This window comes from Gavia stellata, chromosome 1 (genome assembly GCF_030936135.1).
Source record: "Gavia stellata isolate bGavSte3 chromosome 1, bGavSte3.hap2, whole genome shotgun sequence".
NCBI classification, from domain to species: Eukaryota; Metazoa; Chordata; class Aves; order Gaviiformes; family Gaviidae; genus Gavia; species Gavia stellata.
The window spans coordinates 79422584-79446233 of record NC_082594.1 but is presented as its reverse complement, the minus strand read 5'-3'; the positions used below and the strand labels follow the sequence as shown (position 1 = coordinate 79446233).

Below are 23650 nucleotides of genomic sequence, written 5' to 3'. Positions count from 1 at the left end.
GAATTTGGCTAAATTGAATACTGAAGATGGTTCTCTTCTACATATGGACAGAAATCTGCCTCACAGGTATGGACACAAGAAACCTATTGCTGGAATTAAAATTCTTCCCTTTAACCATTTCTATATCCCCCATCAAAATAAAAGTCTTGCAGAGTTTAGGTGTCCAGGATCTGATTTTGACTTAGTGGAATATATTGAATGTACACAGTTAAAATTCTCTTTAGACTTCTAGCAGAAGCATAAATTGTAGGTGTATTTCATCTGGGAAGCTGAATGCAAAGATGGGATGAGTTATTCAAACAAAGAAGAACTCAGAACCAATGGTTACGATGACCTATGGCTAAGATGACCTTTGATGCCTACTAACCTGATCTCCTTGATAGAGATTATTTTAGAATTACAATAAATTATTTTTAATAAATTCAGAAGGCTTACAACCTTCTGAAAAAATCAAGTTCTGTATTCATTCATGGAGTCATAATCTTCTGGCTTAGGATGTCTTCATGTGTAAGTGGTTGACAAAGCTGAGGTTTAGATACTGCAGAGGTGCTTGCTGTACCCCCAGCCTACATAGATCTGCACTTCTAATTCTGGCTCTGCAATGATTTGAGCAGATCATACACTCCAGTTATGCATTGTGGTCTGATTCCAAGTTACCTGTAGGTTTTCCTGAATATGCGTCAGCATATTTTTGTGCCAGATCACAAATTGAGTAATCCAGTGCCTCTGTCATTCTTGTTACTTTATTTGTATTTATTGTGACTGGCTTTTACACACCGTAAACAGCACCAGTGGAGTTGACTGTGCTTTTTATATAGAAGAAGGGTTGCTATAAAAATGACTAGAAGACGATATGTGCTAGGGGATGAATATCACTCATTCGCAGTGAAATGTAGTGAGTGGATGGACCATACGTTGTGCTGATAATGTCCATGTAAAAGGTCTATCAAGGGACCAGAGCTAGAAGGATGAAGAATATTTTGAAAGGCCGAAGAGAATGAAACTGAGGTTATACATTTACTGCAAATTGCAGGAACTAAGAAGTCTCGCTTTTCCTTCCCCCTGTTAGAACAGGCCACTGCCACCTGTATCCTGCTGTGTTCTGAGCTTGTATTCCTGATGGGAGCTACCAGCTGGGGCTGGATTCCCTTGCTGAAATGTGTGTGTTTATTACCACTTGTGATGCTGTAGGGCATCCAGCTGCTCATGCAGTAAGGTGTGAGTCTCGCCCATATTACTTTTTTTGATGTCAACTGTGTGTGGATGTCTTGGACTTACTGGGGTGTCTAAGGTACCAGTAGGTGCCTATAATTAGGCACTTGAATTGAACTTCTAATTTGTCTTGCTTGTTGTATTTCACTGATGTGTTATACTCATGTGTGTGCATGAGATTTAATTGCTCATTGTATTGCAGATTTATAGTAGTTTGAAATTATGATTTTTTGCCATACTTAAAATCTTATCAATCAGTTGTGCTATGGTTTATTTCTTGTTACAGTGGTGAAAAAGCTAGCCTACCTTGTATTTGTTATGCACTTTTTTTGAGATGCCTCTATTTCAATTGGAATAAGAAATCTTGAAGTTGTATCATTATTTAGTATTTATTTACTGCTGTGTAATTATGAGGGGCACATACAGACTTTCCTTTGTCTTCAATCAAAAGGAATGTATGTCCTTATCTGTTATACATGTATGTAGGAAGTGCAGCTTTTTCAGCAGCAGTCTCCTCAGATTCCAACTGGAGATTTTGCAGTATGTGTGTGTAGCTCGTGTGTGTGTAATTTTTTCCCCCAGATTTCAGTTTCTATTCATGTGCTGTAGTGAAACATGTCTATTTGAGCCAGTAAAATGTCCACCTCTGTGATTTTTTCATCCAATCATGAGAATTAGAATTGCATTGTTTCTCAAGAATTACAAATACATAGAATCTTACAAGAGGTCATGAATCTTGAGATGATGATAATTTTCGTTGCAACCAAGTTGATGTCCAGGGTCCAAATGCTATGACTTCAGGCAGAATGAAAGTGATCTCTTTGAAAGAAAAGTTAGAGGTTTTGTAAGCCAGTTCTTTTAATGGATAATGAATGAGGAGAGGGAAGGAAAGAAAGCTTTCTGACATCCTGCTTGTTCAAGCATTTATGCTGCTTTAAACACTTGAGTAATATGTGAGACTAACTCACATTTAAATTAAACGTAGGCAGTGATCAGTTGTGATGTGTTGACCAGTTTGGTTTTTTTTCTGTTTGTTTGTTTTGTGTGTGTGGTGTTTTTTTTTCTCAGCATTGAGAAAACTGAATTCTAACACAATACGAATAGGATAACATTTAACCGTTTTAATAGATTTGACTCAAACTTGTTCATGAGTGCTCTTCAGTTGGCAAACTGCAACATTGCATAACAGATTATTTTTAGGTCCACAATCTGGACATTATTAAGCATTTCTTTAAGAAGAAAGAGAAAATTCCATTCACATGTCTGGTATGTGATATTTAAAAAGTAGGAGGCTATTAAATTGAGTATCTTTAGCTATACAGTTGAGTCTTTCACTTTCACATAGATTAACATGTAATTATCGCAGACACCTGTAGGAAAATTTTCATGTTCTACAATTATACTTTTTGATTCTTTGTTTTGTTTTATTTGTGCTTAGTTTGTTATGTATTACTTAATAGGATGATGATTAATTTTCAGTTTCAATTTTAAACTTAGGGTAAAAACTTTATGTCCTTCACCTTGTGAGTCTGAGATATAGAAGAAAAATTAGTGTATCAGAAAAAAGGAAAGAGAGAACTGTGAAATTTTAAACACTGTATTCTGTATTCACCTTCTCAGCTCGCAGAGAGTACCACCTGGCATTATCAAGAAATCTGGGGGATTTTGTTGCTGTTTTTTTCTTTTTTTTTCCTTCCTGGTGTTACCCAGCTTAACACTTTTCAAAACCCAGTTACTTGTGTTTCTGCTGTGATACCTTTCTTATGTGTTTTATGGGTCTCCAGATTACTCTTCACTTTTTTTCATGTCGTTGTTTAAGAAGCATTTGCAAAAAGTAGTACAGGTGCTATTTTTTTTTTTTCCATTCATTTCTAAGCTAAGACGTTTTTGTGAACCATTTGCTGCCCTGTTAAGCAGTCCAGACAAGTACGTTGGGTCTTTAGCTGATCTTTTGGCTCAACGTCCCTTCTAGTTACTGAAGAGGAACATGGAGAGGAGCGCTCTGGCAGGCGGCAGAACGTGTCTTCTGCACTGCTGTGTGTTCACATGATGGTAGGTGCGATGATACGAAATGGCCCCTATGTTTCTCATTTGATTTCAGATTGGAATCATCTGCTGATCTCAGGACAAGCAAACTACTGTGGTTAAGCGGCAAGCGTTTGTCAGACTGCAGGGAATATCTTCGCATATATTGTAGTCATGGGCTCTGCTCTTCTTTATTCAGTCTGTCTTCTTCGTAGTATCTATGTTAAAGCTTAAATTGTTGCATACTTCTTGTATATTCAGAAAGTGAGACATTGTCTGCATGAATAAAATCACTATTTTATTATCCCTATAAAAAATACTTTTACATGGCAAAGGACATGTTGATAAGTGAAGTCCCTAATTTCTCTAAATAAATCTCCTAAGAGCAGCTACTTTCTTTCCTCGCTTTTGCCTTTCATTGCTAAAGCGATAATAATAAACATACCTTTAGAGATACAGAGGGCAAAGACGTGCATGAGAAGGAAATTAAAGCATGGTTAACAGCAGTAACTGGCGTTTCAAAGGAGACTACTTAAAAAGATAAACAGACTGGTAGAAAAGCCACTGTTCAAGATCTTTACTGAAATGAAGCCAAGAGTTGAAAGGACTTTTCTTCCCCGTTTTAGTGTTAAATTAAATATTATTGACCTTCTTTTTCAAAGATTTGTCTGGGAGAAAGACAGGAAGGAATGTTTGATTGTAGTTAAAAAAAAAAAAAAATTAGTTCAAAAACTAAAAACACCTTTGACATAGAAGCTGATAGTTTCACTGGCAAAATTCAGCCTGAAGTTTACTCTTGCCAGAAACCCCCTGGATATTCAAGTGGGTGTGTTCTGCTTGAGTAATCACATGTAAATGCAGAGGTGCCAGCAGCACTGTAATAATGACTGTAGTGTCTTTGAAGGCACTCTGAAGCTTACGTTCAAAGACACTCTTAATTATTTAAATCTTTTTTTTTTTTTTCAACTTACATGGAATATGTAATGACATCCCCCAAGTACCAGATTCCGTTCACTTCTTTTCTTTCTCATGCAAGGAATAAATAGAGTATTTTAATCAAGACACTTCTTGCTAACCTGTATAGTAAAGAAAGGTGATGAAAGAGCAGGTCCAGATAGTTCTTTGTTGTGACCCTCAGTAACCTTTTCTTAACACAGAAGTGACAGCTTGGAAAACCTAGGTACCTCTGAGGTGATCTTACAAGTCTGGTTTCCCCTCTGCAAATAAAGGGAGGCAATTTTTTCCACTTTGATATGCCCTCTGGCTCCTGGCAGTTCACTCTGTGACCATTTATGTGGTTTTACTTGTAAGATTGGCTGCTCAGCTGGCTGTACATGATTTTAATTTTTTTTTTTTTTTTTTTTTGGCAGATACCGAGCATCTCTATACAGTAGTGTTCGAAGAGATCTGTGGGCGTTTTGGAAAGACCTATACCTGGGATGTGAAATCCTTGGTCATGGGTAAAAAAGCCCTAGAAGGGGCACAGATTATTCGAGATGTTCTAGATCTTCCAATAACCAAAGAAGAGTTATTACATGAAAGTAAAATGAAGCAGGAGAAGATATTCCCTACTGCTGAATTGATGCCAGGTATGTTTCTCTTCAAAATTTATAAACTCTTTATGGAATTACTGAAATGCTAACCAGGTAGAAGGTTTTAATCTGCCTTCCACAAAACAGTTTCTCATTCAGATTTGTTTTCATCACTCTTGTTTTAGCAAGTTTTGCTCAAATCTACCTGTTATTTACCTGTTAAAGAGATACTTTAACTGTTAAAGGGTACTGAAAACTTTTTTTTTCTTGTTTACTTGGAGAACAGCTTTTTTCCTATATGTTTTAAACAAAAAAAAAAGACTAGGTAAATGTGCATGAATTCTGTTTTGTAAACCAGATATTCTTTATAATTGTTGTTGGCAGCTGTGTAACTTAGCAAGTTAGTTTTCTCTGGCTATGAGCGTAGTCCAGCTTTGTTAAGCACAAATACACTTTTAAATGTGCAGGCAAATGTATGAGCCTGTGGGTTCTTTCAGCTGGGATTCATCTCACCTGACCTGAACACTGAAACTTAAGCATGGTGTCTGAGCCAGCTGTGTGTCAATGGAGGGGGAGGGTTTCTCAGGTTAAGCTAAGACAGGTAAGTTTCATCACCTTCTGAAGATACATGTCTTTTACCAGTGATTGTGCAGGAAGTGTGAATGAGTAGCTTAAACCAGATACCTCAAGATAAGCAAGAGGATGAATCTTAGCTGTGGTGTGAGCTCATACTTTGATTCCATTACATTTACATCTGAAATGCTTAGAGAAAAGTCCTCAGCCATGCAAGACAAGCAGTACCTAAAGCTAGGATTGCTGTTAACTTTTTGTACAATGTTAAACTTCCTGGAGCAAATACCAATAATTTACAAAGAAAAAAAAAAAAGGAGGACTGAGGAGAGGGGGAGGAATAAAAAAACGTATTAGAAGTGATATAGCTACATGTCACTATAACAAGTGTAACTGTTACGTTTTTTTCTCTTTGAATCAGAGAATCACACAGAATGAAAGGGTTTGGAAGGGACCTCTGGAGATCATCTAGTCCAACCCCCCCACCAGAGCAGGTTCACCTAGAGCAGATTGCACAGAAATGCGTCCGGGCGAGGTTTGAATAGCTCCAGAGAAGGAGACTCCACAACCTCTCTGGGCAGCTGGTTCCAGTGCTCTGCCACCCTCAAAGTAAAGAAGTTCCTCCTCATGTTTAGATGGAACTTCCTGTGACCAAGTTTGTGCCCGTTACCTCTTGTCCTGTCACTGGGCACCACTGAAAACAGACTGGCCCCATCCTCCTGGCATCCACCCCTTAAGTATTTATAAGCATTGATAAGATCCCCCCTCAGTCTTCTCTTCTCCAGACTAAAAAGACCCAAGTCCCTCAGCCTTTCCTCATAAGAAAGATGTTCCAGTCCCCTAATCATCTTTGTAGCCCTTTTGCTGTACCCTCTCCAGCAGCTCCCTGTCCTTCTTGAACCAGGGAGCTCAGAACTGGACACGGTACTCCAGATGTGGCCTCAGCAGGGCAGAGTAGAGGGGGAGGATAACCTCCCTCGACCTGCTTGCCACACTCTTCTTGACGCGCCCCAGGATGCCATTGGCCTTCTTGGCCACAAGGGCCCATTGGTGGCTCATGGTCATCCTGTTGTCCACCAGGACTCCCAGGTCCCTTTCCACAGAGCTGCTTTCCAGCAGGTCAGCCTCTAACCTGTATGAATGTGTGCTTGCTTTTTCAGACAATCTCTACAGCATATTAATGATGTTTTAATTTTTAGATGCTTTGTTTATACCTAGTTTCATAATGCATTAAGAGGATGAAAATTAAAAATTTGTGATATGTTAGGAATTAATAACAAGCAGCAAAAATAAAAGGTGTAATTTTTTTAGGCAGCTTAAAAACTTGAGTATTTTGTGCAGCCAATGTATTTAATTATCTCTCTGTTGTCTTTTATATGCAAGATTTTTCAAATTGCATCTTTCTTACTTACAGATCTACCTAGAACTGTAAGCCTAGTTAAAACTCTCTAGGAAAACAAGAAAGATGGAAAGATGTGGTTTTCAATTTTCATGTCAAACTTTTGGGACTAACTTTGCAGCTATATCTTTTGCAAGACAAACAAAAAAGCCCTAGTCTGGTCTTAGAAAATGCCAGATGGACAGACTGGGTGAAATGTTAGGAGACACAGGGAAAAGTCACTGTAATGTAAAAGCACAGGTTATAGATGCCATTAAGTGGATATTCTGTGCCTGCCGAGGATTGTGATAATGTGGCTGAGCTGGCTTGAACAGAGTTGCAGAGAGGTGAAGGAACAGATTAGCTGAAGGAAACATGAAGTTTTGTGCTGTTCCTGCCTTCAAAAAGTGAATTCTGGGCTCGCTGAAGCTGGGCTATTACAGATGAAACAAGCAAAATTCTTACTAGGACAAGCAAGTAAACATTTTTATCATTGCCAGAATTTTTCAACTGATTATCTTTTCAGTTCAACTAAATACATGTGATAATTTTCTTCAGGCTATTTTCTAAAGCTGAATTGATGTGAACTTAAATACTTCATGCTCACTGGCCATTGTGGACAGCAAAGGCAGCCTTGGTCACTGAAGTAATGGGTTCTCTACTTTATTTGGTAGCAGCATATGAGATACAAGCTGAACTGCCATGAATTTTGAGAAAACCAGGTTGATGTCAGCTAATAATCTAGAAGGAGGTGGCTCTACCTACTTAGTATTTAATTTTTTTAAGGACTGACCTGTTCTTCAGTTTGATAATCAGATTTTTTAATCTGATACTTTTCTTCTGTTCTTTTGTATCTTCTGAGGATATTTATTAATATAATCCTTGTGGATTTATTCTACAGCCTCTTAGTGTTCTTTAATTAAGAATGGACTTCATGCTGGTGTTGTGTAAGATGCAAGACTGTGGTGATGTTTTGAGTTCACGATGTTCTCTGACTGAACTTATCTTTCAGATAGTTACAGGTAAATACAGGAAAGTGAAAGTTAATTGTCATATTTATTAATGGCATAAGATGACTCTGACATGCTGAGTCTCTGGCCACCTTTTGACAGTTAATAGACAGGTGAGGTTCTACTTTTCAATCAATTTCTACAGTTTTTCCAAAAAATAAGATTCAGATTTGGTTTGATGGAGAGCAGTGCTGAATGATGACAAACGATGTTTGAGAAAGTGACTCAAGCAAAGCAGCCCTTTTTTCTGGACATAGAATGAGCTATGTGCATGTTTCTGCCAGCGATGATAACTCTGTTAATTCCAAAATCAAGTAATTGACAGGTATGTCAGTCATGGTTAAGGATGGTGTGGAAGTTGTATGAATATATGATTGGCAAAGCAGTTCTTTGCCTGACAGGCTATATCACAGCCATGCCACTTAATGTACAAGAGTTCTGAGGCATTAGTGGTTGAAGATAGAATTTTGACTATTTCAGTATGGCGGAATTGACTGACAAGCTTCAATACATCAGGCTGTGGCCAGAATACAGATTTCATCTATGAAGATGATATATCCATTTCTAATATGGAATTTTCCGGTAACTGTTTGAGAGTTTTTCACGGTTAGATTTATTTTTAGTTCTGAAAGAATCTTAGGGAAGGTTGGTTTTGATTCAGTGGAGAAAGGAATCCAAGACAACACTGACAAAATGACAGGGCTGCCACTTGTGCAGCTTTTCTAAATATTTCTGTCAGAGTACAGACATTGTTATTTGCAAGAGTAACACAATAGGCTTTCTGTTTCTGCAAATGCAGTACTACATTGCAGGGAAGTGGATCATCAGAAGAGTAAGGAGTGACAAGTGGAGCAGAAGAAAACCATGCATATGTACCTTTACCTATACATTTATAGATGTCCTTTTGCTTAGCATAAACCCAGAATATATACAGAGCCAGAAAAACCTAACTCCAAGTTACACAGCTGCCAACAGTTGCTATAATCATGTCAGGATTATGAAATTAATGCCACTCTTTCATAGCAGTCTCTGGTTTTTGGGTCATCATCATCACAAAGAACAGATCTTTAAGGATTGTGTGGTTGTGTATACCTTTCAGATGTTTTCCATTACTGCGTTGTTTTCATGATAACTGGGATTTCTTTGTTGCAGCTCCTGTTCAGCCAGTGCAGAATGTGATGTGCAAACTATTTTCCAAGTTCAAGTACAGTTGACTGTCTCTTGCAGACATGAGGAATAAATTTCATAGCTCAGTTTTAGTACCAAATGAAGCCAGTCAGAAATCACAAAAAGAGAAGAGAGAAAACCAGTTCAAGTTCCAATGGCAACTTGCTCTAAAGTAATTTATATATTTTTCTTGAACAGTTCTATTCAACCAGCAGTCTAGTTTGCTCAGCTATTGTTACCTTGATTCATGTTACGCCCTTAACAGTTAAACAGACTTCCTCCCATGTTATCTTTTCTTTTCCTTGCTGTTACTGTTTTAATGGTAGGAAACTCTAGTGAGTCCATGCTGGGCTCAGTGAGCCTGTAATTCCTAGACATTAGTCGATTATCTGGAAATTCAGAATGATGCTGTTTGGCTGATTTCAAACATTTGGCCTTCACATTAAGTCCTAAAGGATTGCAACCCAAAAATGCTTTACCAGGAAATCAGCAACACAGTTGACAGACGTTCTGAACTGTGTAAAATTTAGTACTTATATTTTTTCCATGGCCATGCGTGTGACAGTATGTCCAGACTAAAAAGAGATTATCGATTTGGTGAACAGGGAGTCTCTGCCACCAGAAGGATCTCTGGTAGAGAGTAATAAGATGAGAAGATAGAATTCTTTATTAATAGCCAATTAACTTCCAAATTAGGGAGTAGGTTATTAGTTTCCACCTCCACTTTTGTAGCTCAATGAAAGGATAACTGATGTGGTTTAACCCTAGCTGGCAACTAAGCACCACCCAGCTGCTCACTCACTCCCCCACAGTGGGGGGGGAGGGGGGAATCAAGATCGTTTATTAGGTAAAGCAAAACCCGCACATGCAAGCAAAGCAAAACAAGAAATTAATTCACTGCTTACCATTGGCAGGCAGGTGTTCAGCCATCTCCAGGAAAGCAGGGCTCCATCATGCATAACGGTTACTTGGGAAGACGAACGCTATTACTCTGAATGTCCCCCCTTCCTTCTACTTCCCCCAGCTTTATATGCTGAGCATGATGTCATATGGTATGGAATATCCCTTTGGTCAGTTGGGGTCAGCTGTCCCAGCTGTGTCCCCTCCCAGCTTCTCGTGCACCCCCAGCCTACTTGCTAGCAGGGTGGTGTGAGAAGCAGAAAAGACCTTGATGCTGTGTAAGCACTGCTCAGCAATAATGACAACATCCCTGTATTATCAATACTGTTTTCAGCTCAGATCCAAAATGTAGCCCCACACTAGCTACTATGAAGAAAAGTAACTCTACCCCAGCCAAAACCAGCACAATAACATACCATTGCAGATAGAATTTTTAAACAATGTCTCAGAACAAAAAAGAAACAGGTGGATCTGAGAGTTATGTTTCCATAGTCTCATGAGAATCAGAAATAGAATAGAATAGAAGAGACTATTTCAATGGGAAGGGACCTAACAATGATCATCTAGTCCAACTGCCTGACCAATTCAGGGTTGACCAAGTTAAAGCATTCATGGCAATTACACCAAGTGGTGGACAGCTCCACCTCTGTCACACTGTCACCTTCACAGCAACAATGCTGACTTCACTTGAGGATTGAGAGCAAGTGTAGATAATGAATAGCACTGTGCTGATGGGCTTGCAACTGTTGTAGCACACCAAACTACATAAAAAATATTTTTTTAATCAGTTTGTGACTTAAGTGAACAGACAGCTGCTTCATGTTCTAAGTGTGATTTTTTTTTTTTTTTTTTTTTTGTTGGGTGCTTTTAGTGTTCAGAGGCTACTGAGGTTTTTACCATGGAATTGCTTTTATGAACTTAAAGGATTATCATCGAATTGGCTAGAAATCCAATCAACTTGACAAAGCTCTGAGTGGTAGTGTTAGCTTTTCTTTGATTAAAGAGAGTGATGAAATCTTGAAAAGCTTTAAGTTTGGTCTGATACCACATTCAATGTAGGAGCTGTAAATGATTTCGAAAAAGAGGAGCAGTCTTTTCATACAGAGACTATATTTATCCTTAAGATTTCCATTTGTGCGCAACTGGACATAAATCATCAAGACATGCATAATGCATGTACACAGTTAATTTAAACAATGCATGAAGCACTTGGGTTTCCTTTAGTCTTTTTCTCAGCAGTAAATATTTTCTTCCAAATACACACTGAATGCTTTCGGACAGCTTGTTTTGTGTAATGTTACAGCAAAATGAAGTGGACTTGAATATGGTTGTCTAAAGAGCCTTGATTTTTAGTGCCCCAGAGTTCAGGTGTCCTCTGTTCTCATGCTGTTAGTGTGAGTAGAAAGCTAACTGTGTCTACACTGTGATGAATGAAGAGCAAGGCTGTGATAGATGTATATGAAGATCTTAGAGGGAGTACTGAAAGTCTGCAAAAAGAGTGCAAAGTTGTATTTGGGCTCATAATTTGTGTGCAAGCTATGTGAAAAAAGAGCACGGCGACCAGTATAGTTCTTCCAACAAAGATTTCAGTGCACAGGGCAAAAGTCTGTTGATCAAGACAGTGTTCTGTAAAAAATCTGTAGCCATGTTGTGTCTTCTGCAGAATATGGTGCATCTCAGCTACAAGACTTAGGAGTATAGTTATATTAGCACAGGCTACATAGTGTAGGTGAGCTCCAAAAGTACAGCAGGGAAAGAGAAACAAAACATGCACATGCACATACACCAGTGAAGGAAAAGGGAAACAGGATAAAAGAGGTAGTAGATTAACAGATTAGTCAAACATGAAGGAAAAACAAAAGGAAAGGAAAACAAAAATGAATATTTTTTGGACAAGAGTAAGTAGCTCAGATTAAATAAATAAATAAATAAATTACGTGCGCTCCCCCACAAGAAAACTCAAGCATATATAGATACAACAAAATATACATAGAGAAAGACTTGGTTGCCCATGAAATAAAGGGTTTTTTCTCCATTAAAAAGACCTTTGTGGCATGTTGCAATACCCCACCCCATTTTTCAAAGAAGCACGTTTCTTATCAAAAAGTTTATGGAGAAAATCGTTCCTTGGGCTTATTATTACAGGTGACAATAAAATAAATGTGACTAATAGTATTCATGAATAAATTGTCAAATGAGAGTGGCCTGTATAGCTTGTTGAAGTAAGGAGAATGAGTATCTTTTCAACAATTAAAATTAACTGGAGACCAAATTACATATTGCAATTACAAAATACAGACACAAATAAAAGAATAGCACAGGAATCTAATTGGATAAATAATCAAATAACCATTAACCAACTGGGGAGGGGCATAAGACAATTTAATCAGTAAAAGACATAAATAACTCACTTTTTCTGAAGTATTTCTGTAGTCCCCAAAACTATGTCAAAGGATACACAGCAGTTGTAGGTAGCAGTAATATTGTTAGTATAATCATAATGATTTGAGGCCTATGTGAGGGAAGGTTTTAAATGAGAAGTACTATCTTTCATTAAACTGACTGAACTGTGGAGAAGCTTTTGGGCATAGAAAGTCATCTTCATATCAGTTTTAAAATACCCCTTTGCTATTTTGGGTTTTTTTAAGAGTTCAAATTTGTTTGCTTTATAAAAAAAGCAACTGTGAAGAGAAAGACGCAAAATGATCATATTAAGTCTCTCTGAAGCTTTTATCATTTCTGTACATGTAGCCTTTAGCTTTCTGTAATAGTTTAGCTTGACTTTTCACTTGAATCTGAAAATGAACGGGCAGAATCTATGGAAACTCCACAATATAAACTGATTTCTTTGGCTCCTTGATGCTTCTATTTAGTTAGCATAAGGAATATGCTGTATTTATGGTGTTTTGTTTGGTTGGTTTGGTTATTTTTTTTTCATTATTTACTGTCTTGAACTAACATAATCCTGTGTTATACTATTTCTCAGATTATTAGATGTATTGTTTGAATAAGCACAACACTCATTTGGAAGAATGTAAGGTATTAATGTATATGATGGCTGTCTGTTCCAGCTCAAAATGTTCTTGAACTGGTTAACACCGTAGCTAAATTAGTTGGAAACTATAAAGGAATATTATCTATGATCGTTGATGCAGAAACCCTGGTGAACTGTTTGGGTTTTGTTTGAGGGTGGGAAAAATGGGGATGTGTCTGCTAAATGTCCTTCCTAGCAGAACATGTTAGCTTTCAAGTAACAAATTTTTAAAAAGACATAACGCACACACACACACAGAGTCTTCTCTATTGCCCACTGATTTCCTGTGTCTCTTCCTGGGATTGCATAATGGTTAAAATACTATTAATTAGAAATTAGATGTAATTAGTACCTAGGTGGCACCCAAGGAAGGACTCAAGAGAAGCAAGAGAGGTATGGTACACTGTGACGTTCATGAAACGATTTGTCACTGAAAATGCCACTGTTTGTTTAGTTGAGGCCTTCTCAGCCAGGTAGGAGCTCCTGTAATGTAATTCTGAAGCTTAATTTTCATAAAAGCTACCTTGTAAATTTTAGGATACTAACTTCTTGTGGTCCTATTTACAATGTATGCTTTTGCTTAAGAGAAGGCCTTGGGGAGTTCCATTCATTTTTCAAGGGCTTTTTCTTACATAGATTATGTTCATCTTTTTGGGATTGAAACAGACATTAGAAAAGACAGTGGGACTGTCTGTGTAGGCCTGGGCATTTATGTGACCTTGTTCCTACACTCTGTGCTGGCAGGACACAAGCCAGCTGTATTTCTGAAGCCATAAGACTGTAGGACTTTGTCCATATTTATAAGACCATCAAACAGTGGATTTTCTGGTTAAGGTACTGGCAGAGCTTAGTGTGTGATTGTCTGCGTGGTGATGTAGTTATGCCTTCAAATGAATAAACTGCAAGCAGAAACATGAACACCAGAAATCACTCAACTGTTGAACAGAGGAAACTGAAATCTTGGTTCAGTGCTGAAGTGACAAGGAGTACAAGGACCTCGTTAGATCATGCAGAGAGGGAATTAGAAAGGCAAAAGCCCAGCTAGAGCTCAATCTGGCCACGGTCGTAAGGGATAACAAAAAATGCTTCTATAAATACATTAAGAACTAAAAGAGAGCCAAGGAGAATCTCCATCCTTTACTGGATGCGGGAGGGAACATTGTCACGAAGGATGAGGAAAAGGCTGAGGTACTTAATGCCTTCTTTGTCTCAGTCTTTAACAGCCACACCAGGTATCCTCAGGGTATACAGCTCCCTGAGCTGGAAGACAAAGATGGAGAGCAAAATAAACTCCCCATGATCCAGGAGGAAGCAGTTAACGACCTGCTATGCCTCCCGGACACCCACAAGTCTATGGGGCCTGATGGCATCCACCCAAGGGTACCGAGGGAGCTGGCGGAGGAGCTTGCCAAGCCACTGTCCGTCATTTTCAACAGTCCTGGTTAACAGGGGAGGTCTCAGACAACTGGAGGCTTGCCAACGTGATGCCCATCTACAAGAAGGGCTGGAAGGAGGATCCGGGGAACTGCAGGCCTGTCAGCCTGACCTCGGTGCCGGGGAAGATTATGGAGAGGTTCATCCTGAGGGTACTCACAGGGCACGTGCAGGATAACCAAGGGATCAGGCCCAGCCAGCACGGGTTCATGAAAGGCAGGTCCTGCTTGACCAACCTGATCTCCTTCTATGACCAGGTGACCCGCCTAGTGGATGAGGGAAAGGCTGTGGATGTTGTCTGTCTGGACTTTAGTAAAGCCTTCGACACTGTCTCCCACAGTATCCTCCTGGAGAAGCTGGCGAACCGTAGCTTAGACAGGTACATTCTTCGCTGGGTAAAAAACTGGCTGGATGGCCGAGCCCAGAGAGTCGTGGTGAATGGAGTCAAATCCAGCTGGTGGCCCACCACAGGCCATCTCTTCTCCCATGTGACTAGCGACAGCACAAGAGGAAATGGCCTCAAGTTGCACCAGGGGAGGTTTAGGCTGGATATTAGGAAAAACGTCTTTACTGAGAGAGTGGTGAGACACTGGAATAAACTGCCCAGGGCAGTGGTGGAGTCATCCGCACTGGAGGTGTTCAAGGAACGTGTGGACGTGGCATTGTGGGACATGGTTTAATGGGCTTGGTGGTGTTAGTTGATGGTTGGACTTGATGATCTTACAGGTCTTTTCCATCCTTAGTGATTCTGTGATTCTCTGACATGCATAATCCTCTTCCCTATCTCAGATGTTTGACCAGTTTGTGATGGAGATCACTTTCTTTTCTATCTGTAAAGCATTCTTACAGTCAGCTATAACATGTTCATAGAAACTTCACTTTAGGAAAAGAAAAAAATAAAAAATGCTTTGTAAGACAAAAGTTTGGTTAGAAAAAAAAATAAGAGGTTTATATTATCTCCTTATTTTTCTGGAGGCATTTCACAAGAAATAGGTCTGAATATGGTGTTCCAGAATTGATATAAGTTAAGAACAGTGTTCTGTTCAGTGGTAGACAAACATAGGAAAAGTGATGGTATGAAAATTTGAAAGTATATCAAATAAAATGTATCAAAAATTTATGTGTTGTTCACCGTTCTGAAGTGTTTTTTATGACACTGAGCTCATGTTTGTATAAAGCTAAAAGGAAAATAAAAATTCCCTTTGTTTTCCATCAATTTGAATTAGCTCTCAGTACTTACGTCTTGATAATTTTCACTTCATAATGAATAATGCCATTTGATTATAAAATGTGATAACTGAAAAAAAAATCATGTAAAAACAGTGTTGTAATAGCATATAAATAATTAGATAGGGACTATCGTTAGACCATTTTAGCATAGCATTATTTGGTTTCCTGAACTCTGGCTGTACATGTTTGTATTAGTCAGTGAAAAGGAAAATGCAACAGTTAGCCCAAGGGTTTTGTTGTTCAGTATAAGTCTTAATTTTAGTTTGTCAGTTGATCCTATGTATTAGTCACCGTGGCTTCAGCTGAATCTAAAGAGAACAAAAATCACATTGTGACTCTAATGGAGGAATAATGCTTCCTTTTTTTTAAAAAAAAATGTATATAATACATGTTTTTCTGCAACTTTCAGAACAGAAGTGCTGATCTCTTCCTTTACAATGCATCTGTGGTCTCAGATGAAATAACTGCTTTCTGTTGGTTTAGTTAGTTTTTTGTTTCCCAAAGTTGTTAACTTCATTGATATTTGTGATTAATGGGGTTTTAAAGATGCTGACATTTAGAGTTGATCCTTCTTCTTTTCAGCTTTTGTAACTAAACTCAGCTTACAATTCTTTTCACCTGTTTTTCTTTCCAATAGTCATCGGTGTTTAACTACTACTTTTATAATATAGTAAGCTTCTGTGTGTGTTCTAAAACTTAATATTTAAAGCGATAGAGGAAAGTAACAATATTTACCTTTTGACTATTTGAAATGAAAGACTACATTTGGAAATAAAGCATAGCAATGTGGGAAATTTATTCCTTATTTTTTTTATGGTTACTTGAAGAATTTATGTTGTATTGCCTAAGATTGTTATTGCATGTGTACCACATTAGGAGTGTATCCTTATGCTGGAGAAAGAAAGATCCTTATTTCTTTTGATCTTTCTTTATTTTTTGTTTAATCAAAGATCACAGAATCACAGAATCATTAAGGTTGGAAAAGACCTGTAAGACCATCAAGTCCAACCATCAACCAACACCACCAAGCCCATTAAACCGTGTCCCACAATGCCTCATCCACACATTCCTTGAACACCTCCAGTGCGGATGACTCCACCACCTCCCTGGGCAGTTTATTCCAGTGTCTCACCACTCTCTCAGTAAAGACGTTTTTCCTAATATCCAGCCTAAACCTCCCCTGGTGCAACTTGAGGCCATTTCCTCTTGTGCTGTCGCTAGTCACTTGGGAGAAGAGACCAACACCCACCTCTCTGCAACCCCCTTTCAGGTAATTGTAAAGAGTGATGAGGTCTCCCCTCAGCCTCCTCTTCTCCAGACTGAACAACCCCAGCTCCCTCAGCTGCTCCTCATAAAACTTGTGCTCCAGACCCCTCACCAGCTTCGTCGCCCTTCTCTGGACATGCTCCAGCACCTCAATGTCTTTCTTGTAGTAATGGGCCCAAAACTGAACACAGGATTCGAGGTGCGGCCTCACCAGAGCTGAGTACAGGGGCACGATCACCTCCCTACTCCTGCTGGCCACACTGTTTCTGATACAGGCCAGGATGCCGTTGGCCTTCTTGGCCACCTGGGCACACTGCTGGCTCATCTTCAGCCGGCTGTCAATCAACACCCCCAGGTCCTTTTCTGCAGGGCAGCTTTCCAGCCACTCGTCCCCAAGCCTGTAGTGTTGCATGGGGTTGTTGTGACCCAAATGCAGGACCCAGCACTTGGCCTTGTTGAACCTCATCCAATTGGCCTGGGCCCATCCATCCAGCCTGTCCAGATCCCTCTGCAGAGCCTTCCAACCCTCGAGCAGATCAACACTCCCTCCCAACTTGTTGTCATCTGCAAACTTGCTGAGGGAGCACTCAGTCTCCTCATCCAGTGCATTGATAAAGATGTTAAACAACACTGGTCCTAAATCTGAGCCCTGGGGGACACCGCTTGTGGTGGGCCACCAGCTGGATTTGACTCCATTCACCATGACTCTCTGGGCTCGGCTGTCCAGCCAGTGTTTTACCCAGCAAAGACTGCGCCCATCCAAGCCATGAGCAGCCAGCTTCTCCAGGAGAATACTGTGGGAGACAGTGTCAAAGGCTTTACTGAAGTCCAGGCAGACAACATTGACAGCCTTTCCCTCATCCACTAGGTGGGTCACCTGGTCATAGAAGGAGATCAGGTTGGTCAAGCAGGACCTGATGCTAAAAGAAAAAAAAAAAAGGAATGGAAAAAAAAAAAAAAAAAAAGAGCTTGCTGTATGTGGCTAAGCTTTCAGTAGGAGGGGTGGAAGATGATCCCAGAAAGCCTAGCAGACGGGTTCCTCTGTGATGAATGGGCCTCAGTCCCTTACATGGTAGCTACAAGTAAGTTAGAAGTAAGCAAGTTCACAGGAATTTTCACCATACGTATTCATAGCCATTGAGTTTTTTATTGGTTGTTTTTGATGTAACTGAAGTCTTCCATTTGATTGAAAAATCTATGTCGCTGCAGGGGATATAATGACAAAGTATATGCCAGGGAAAGTTTCTTTCAGATCTTTAAAGTAGTTCCCCACTTCCCCTTCTGTTGACGTTTTCTGTAAAAAAAGCACAACAAAGATGCTAAGAAAGATACTATCTTCCTAATGAAGAATTATATGCTGAATTAGTACAATAATTGTGTCCGTAATTTGATGTGGTGGCAAAGTGTCTAGACCTATATTGGTGGTAAGTGATGCAGACAAAAACGGATTTTGTTGATCTGTAGTTTTTACAAAAAGATAACAAACCTGGAATGAAAATATTTTTCAGCTGGTACTGTCTTGAGCTTGTTAAGTTATGCTAGCTATTGTTCCATATGCAATTTAATTTTTTTCCATGCAGCTGATTTTTCTCCTTGTATTTTTTCTAATGTCTTGCTATGTTTACACATATGCAAATAATCATTTTTTAAATGGCATATTTTTATTAAAGTGCATTTTCTGAATAATGTAAATCTTTGCTCTCTGGAGCTATTAGGTACAGCTGCATTTTAGTTCCTTTGTAGTGAGGGAAGCCAAAAAGAGAAAGTAAGCACACACATGCACACATATACACACCGAAATCATGACATGTGCTGGGGGAATGTAAGAGAGAACCCTGAAGAAATAACCTTTCTGCAACAGTGCTTTTCTGTGGCTGGCTACCTCCACTAGAAATGTAGAATAAACATACCCTGTGAGAGATGAACTGAAGCTGTGATGCAGTGGGACTGAAGAAAATTAGCTATTTGAAAAGAGCACAACTTTAGAGAAAGCTAACTGTAGCAAGGTCATAGACATAGGAAAAGTTGTCTTGTGTCATCTTTAGATCTCACTTTAGATTTCTTTATATTACTACATACACAGTATCTTAGCCTTGCTAAATGTTGCAGATTATTTAGAATAAATTCCTTTGAATTAATGCATTTTTTTTTAAAAAAGACATCTAGGCTACTGCTTTACATTAAGAGATCTTAGTACTTCCATTAATTTAATATGGACTTACTTCACATATTTCAGAATGAACACATAATCTGTATCTGGAATAAGAAGTTAACTTTTGTATTTAGCATCATATTTCAATGAGAGGACAGAGTAGCATCATTTGGGAAAAAATGCACTTGCTTATTATTAGTATAACCATTTCAGGGGGCATAGGAAGGCTTTTTAAATGGGTCATGCATTGACATTAGAGGAGGAATAACACTGTTGTTATTTCTGTCTAACTGGAAATCTAACATCACAGAAGTGCATGTATTTATAGTTTAAAGACTGTCTTGAAATACAAGCATGGAGCTGGAAATGTCAGTTATTAATTGGATTGATTAGATTCTGGAGAATAGAGAAGAAATCTGTGGAGGGTCATATCTACAGGTCATATTTCCAGATAGATGGGTAAGTTAATGCACCTATTTACTAATCTACACACTTTATTAGCAGTAGTAATTATAACTTCTCCAAGTTAGGCATGTGACTATACTTGCGTAAAATGTATTGCAGATAAGATTGTTTGTAAAATTGTCAAAACAGAATAATGGAGCGGAAAGAATGGATCACATGGGAAAAGCAAATCAGAGATGCTGGGGTGGCAAAAGAAAGAATTAAATGGACATGTGGAGTAGGAATGTTTTGAGGGAACAGGGACTTGACATAAGTATGATAGTGAGTCAGGAGGAAGGGAATAAGATTACTTTAGCCAGGCATGAAAAGTAGGACAGGAATTCATGCAACTGGAAGATGAAAACAAAGAATTGTTCTCAAGTTGGTTCAAAGAGACAAAAGTCAACTAGAGGCTTACCTACCTGAAACTAATATCCTGTGTCCAGCACAGTTTGGATTCATGCCAAGAAGCAGAGCTGAAATGATTTTACAGATATGGAGGGGTTTTCTCTTGTGATTTGGTGAAGACCAGACATCCACTCTCATTCACCATAAGACACTGCTAATTGTTTTGTCTGGGAGAGGTATCCAGCATTTAGAATGCTGCAGCAAAGAAGCATTGAAACCTCTGCATAGGTAACTCAAAACTTGCACCAAATAATGAAATATGTTTCCCTCTTACACAGACTGCTGTGTTTTCACTGTTCCCTGCATTAACCTTCCCTAGAAGACTGGATCAGGTTGAAGTTTCTACCCATTAGGCTTGAGGTGTTCATTACTCTGCGTTCACAGCATCAACAGATAAAGCTCTGGTATTGACAACTGTGACTGACAGCTCCCCTCCTCTGCCCAGTGTTACTTGCTTTAGTAATTGCAAAAGAGAGAAACTGAGCTCTTTTAGGGGCTGGTTTAAGCCAACTGGATACCTGCTTCAGAAATTAAAACTCTACCATTCAGTGAGAAGAGTATATTTCTATGATTTTTTTTTTTTCCAGGAACATAACTCTGTGTATACAAGAAAATGTTTCCCTCTGTGCTTTTCTCTCACTTACAGAGAGTTTGAAATAATAAACATACATAATGTTGGGGACTTTGCTTAATGAGCTTGTAGTGGGTGTACTTATGCAATGATGTTGAACCCATTTTTGGCATATTTTGAGAAAAGCATCATTTGATGACAGAACAAGTATATACCTTGAGGAATGTTCCGTGATTTTTGTGTGGAGAAGGAATATTTCAGATATATCAAGAATTTTCTTCTACACTGATTGAAGTAGGTTGTTATATTCAGTAAAACAACATTGTTGAACTACTACTAAATATATTGTAAGTAGGCATAAATATTAATACGTATACCTACATATATGCATATATATAAGAAATAAGATGTATATATTTGTCTTGCAGGGGTTGATAAGCTGATCCGTCATTTACACAAACACAACATACCCATAGCTGTTGCCACCAGCTCAGCTGAAGTGACATTTCAGATTAAAACAGCCAGACACAAAGAATTCTTTGGTCTTTTTCATCATATTGTGTTGGGAGATGACCCCGAGGTGAAGTGTGGCAAGCCACAGCCTGATGCATTTCTAGTTTGTGCAAAGAGATTTCACCCTCCTGCACTTCCAGAGAAGGTAAGAAGGGGAGGGAACAAATTAACTGAAAAGTTAGGAATAGTCTGTTTGAGCTGTATTTGGGGGGTTTTTTTAACGTGATAAATACTTGGGTTAAGATTCAATAGAAACATTATGAAAATCAGCAACCTCTGTTTTCAAAGATGTTTATACTGTTGAAGCAAGAGATTGTTGGAAAGCATCATTTCCCCCCACAGTGTATAATATTTGTAATGCACATTTCTCTGATTTACTACATGGTAGTGTGCAGTGATAGGAAAGTGTAATGATTTCTTGTTCCATGCATAAATCTGCAAGCTTAACTTCACTACTCAAAGTTTGGAAACAGTTATTTAAACATAGATCAGTTTATTTTTCATACATTCATGGCTGATTTACCTCTTAAGCGTCTAAACATTAAAGATACTTCTTTGTAAAGAGGGCATATTTTTTTCCTAAGTAATCTCTTTCCTCTTGCATTCTAAATCTCTGAGATCATAATTCTTGTTTTCTGATTTAAAACCGATCAGTTTGAGCAATCTTTCTCAAACAGTAGAGGTGTTTAGTTTCTCTCTCTGATATATAACTTTCCAAACTTGATTATGAAATAGAAATCTGTAGGGAGAATATTTGAAAGATAACTTAAGAGTTAATTAAAATAATGTCTTTGCTTTTATTTGAAATTCAGTTGCCTTTCTCTTTAAAATATTTTTCTCACTTCTTGTCTATCCCGAGTGCAACATAAGTTCTGAAGTTCTGGAGTGTCATTACTGCAGAAAAATGCATTACATACTAATTTTTAAGTAACAACTTTAGGTGGATTAGGCTGTAATTACTGTTTTCTCAGTAGGATTATTGAGGAAAAAATGGTTACACAAATACATACGGAATGATTAGCTAAGATTCTTCAGCCTTTCATACGTCAAGTTCTCACGCAAATGGTATTTGCGTTGCCTGGGAATAGAAAGTGAAATAAGTTTGATGCAATGTGGCATACTGTGAACAGTGTTAACCAAGCTGGTTTTGGTTTTTGTTGGTTTTTTTTTTTCTGTTGCAAGTTCTTTTGACATTCTGTGTATGTGCATCAACTAAATTTGGAAACTTAGAAGTTCAGAAAAGATACACCAAATGTACATAATCATGTTCATGTGGATGGCAGTTGTATGTACGTGTTGGGTACTTGTGTGAATAGGCCTTGTATGTATGGTGCATTCCAAATGTTGAAGAATCTGAGCAGCAAGGCTGTAAATCTCACCTTAGAGTCAAGTAGTTATGAATTTTGAACGTGTTAATACTCAATTGAGAGCAAATACTGGGAAGCAGCGCAAGGTTTTGGAGGGAGTAAGAGGGGAGTTAAAAACAAGCTGAAACCACAGCTTAATCTTCTTTTCATATAAAATTAGTCTTTCTGGCTTAACTGTATGTCTAGGGAACAAAAAATCAGGGTATGTTCCTGTAATGTTGTATGGTGTGTTTTTTGTGAAACAGGATGAGAGGTGTGTAATGCATACTTTTCAATTGGTTGGAGGTGTGGCTGTAAGTTGTTCTGTAATTCTGAAAGTAAAACAGCATAAAATATTGAAAATTTATATAAAGCTGGGTCATCACTGGTATTGTATCTGAAGGAGTGGTAAGGAAATTGAATGTCAGCTGTGTTAATGACAAATTAAACTATTATTTCATGTGAGGAGCCTAATAGTAATATCCAGAGGGACAGCTTTCCAAAAGCTCTTAGTTTATTTGGCTCTATTTCAGAAAAGTCACAAGGTGGTAATAATTAAAAAGGATAAAAACATTAAAAAAAACCAAACCAAAACCAAACAACAACCAATAATACAGTTGACACTGTGTTGTAGATACTTTTATTTCTTCAGCAGTAAGTAGCCTTCACTGTGTTAACAATGAAAAAATAATTGAAGATAATAGTAGCATCTGTATTACCTTTGAAGTTTAAAATTATTAAGTGTATGTTAGACAAACAAAATTTCAGAGTGTTCATCATAGTTTTGTAGAGTTATTTTCTTTAACCTTTCTTTGAAGAAGAGCATAAATGTTTGAACCCATGCTTTTCCTTTATATGAATTTTAACAGCATTCAGAGTTCCCTCAGTGCAGATAATTCAGTTGAATTTTTTTTTGTCGCATCTACAAAAGTCACGAATGTCGAAGTGTAGGAATTTAGCACAAGCACAGAACTCCCAAGAAGAAGAAAATCAAAACAGTGCATGTGAAACTGTCTGAGGCATTCATGACCAATTGCAGTGTAGTGATGGCATTTGTAGCATTTAGTCCCAAGCGGTGAAGTAATAGAGTTACAGCTTTGGATTTCATGCTAAAAATCAGTAACATGCAAGTTCGCAGCAAAATACCAGGAAGTATAGGCGATGTCTGCGTAAGCAAGTAATTGGACTCAAAAGAAGCAGATTATTAGAGCAGTGTATTTGGTGCTTAGGCCCATACATCTATGCTATATGTGATTTGAATGTTTTCCATTGGATTAGATTTACTCTGATCCCTGGCTGAAAGCTATATAAGGTTCTTTGGAGCTTTATGTCCGCATAAGCATTGGAGATTGCTTGATATGCACCTGGAAAGGACTTCCACTTTAGTGTCCTGCTAAAGCAACCTAGTACACACCAAAACTACTTAATAGCAACTGAGGACTGTCAGATTTGCTTCAA

At 38.4% G+C, this 23650-nt stretch overlaps 1 protein-coding gene across 1 annotated transcript in view; it reads left to right on the top strand.

Annotated features, from left to right (window-relative positions):
• Positions 1–23650, top strand: part of PUDP (pseudouridine 5'-phosphatase) — a 79548-nt gene that overhangs the window by 23482 nt on the left and 32416 nt on the right. The window contains exons 2-3 of the mRNA XM_059830754.1: positions 4608–4826; positions 20762–20991. Of these exons, the coding sequence (XP_059686737.1) occupies positions 4608–4826; positions 20762–20991 (449 nt within the window). The remainder of the gene's footprint in view (positions 1–4607; positions 4827–20761; positions 20992–23650) is intronic.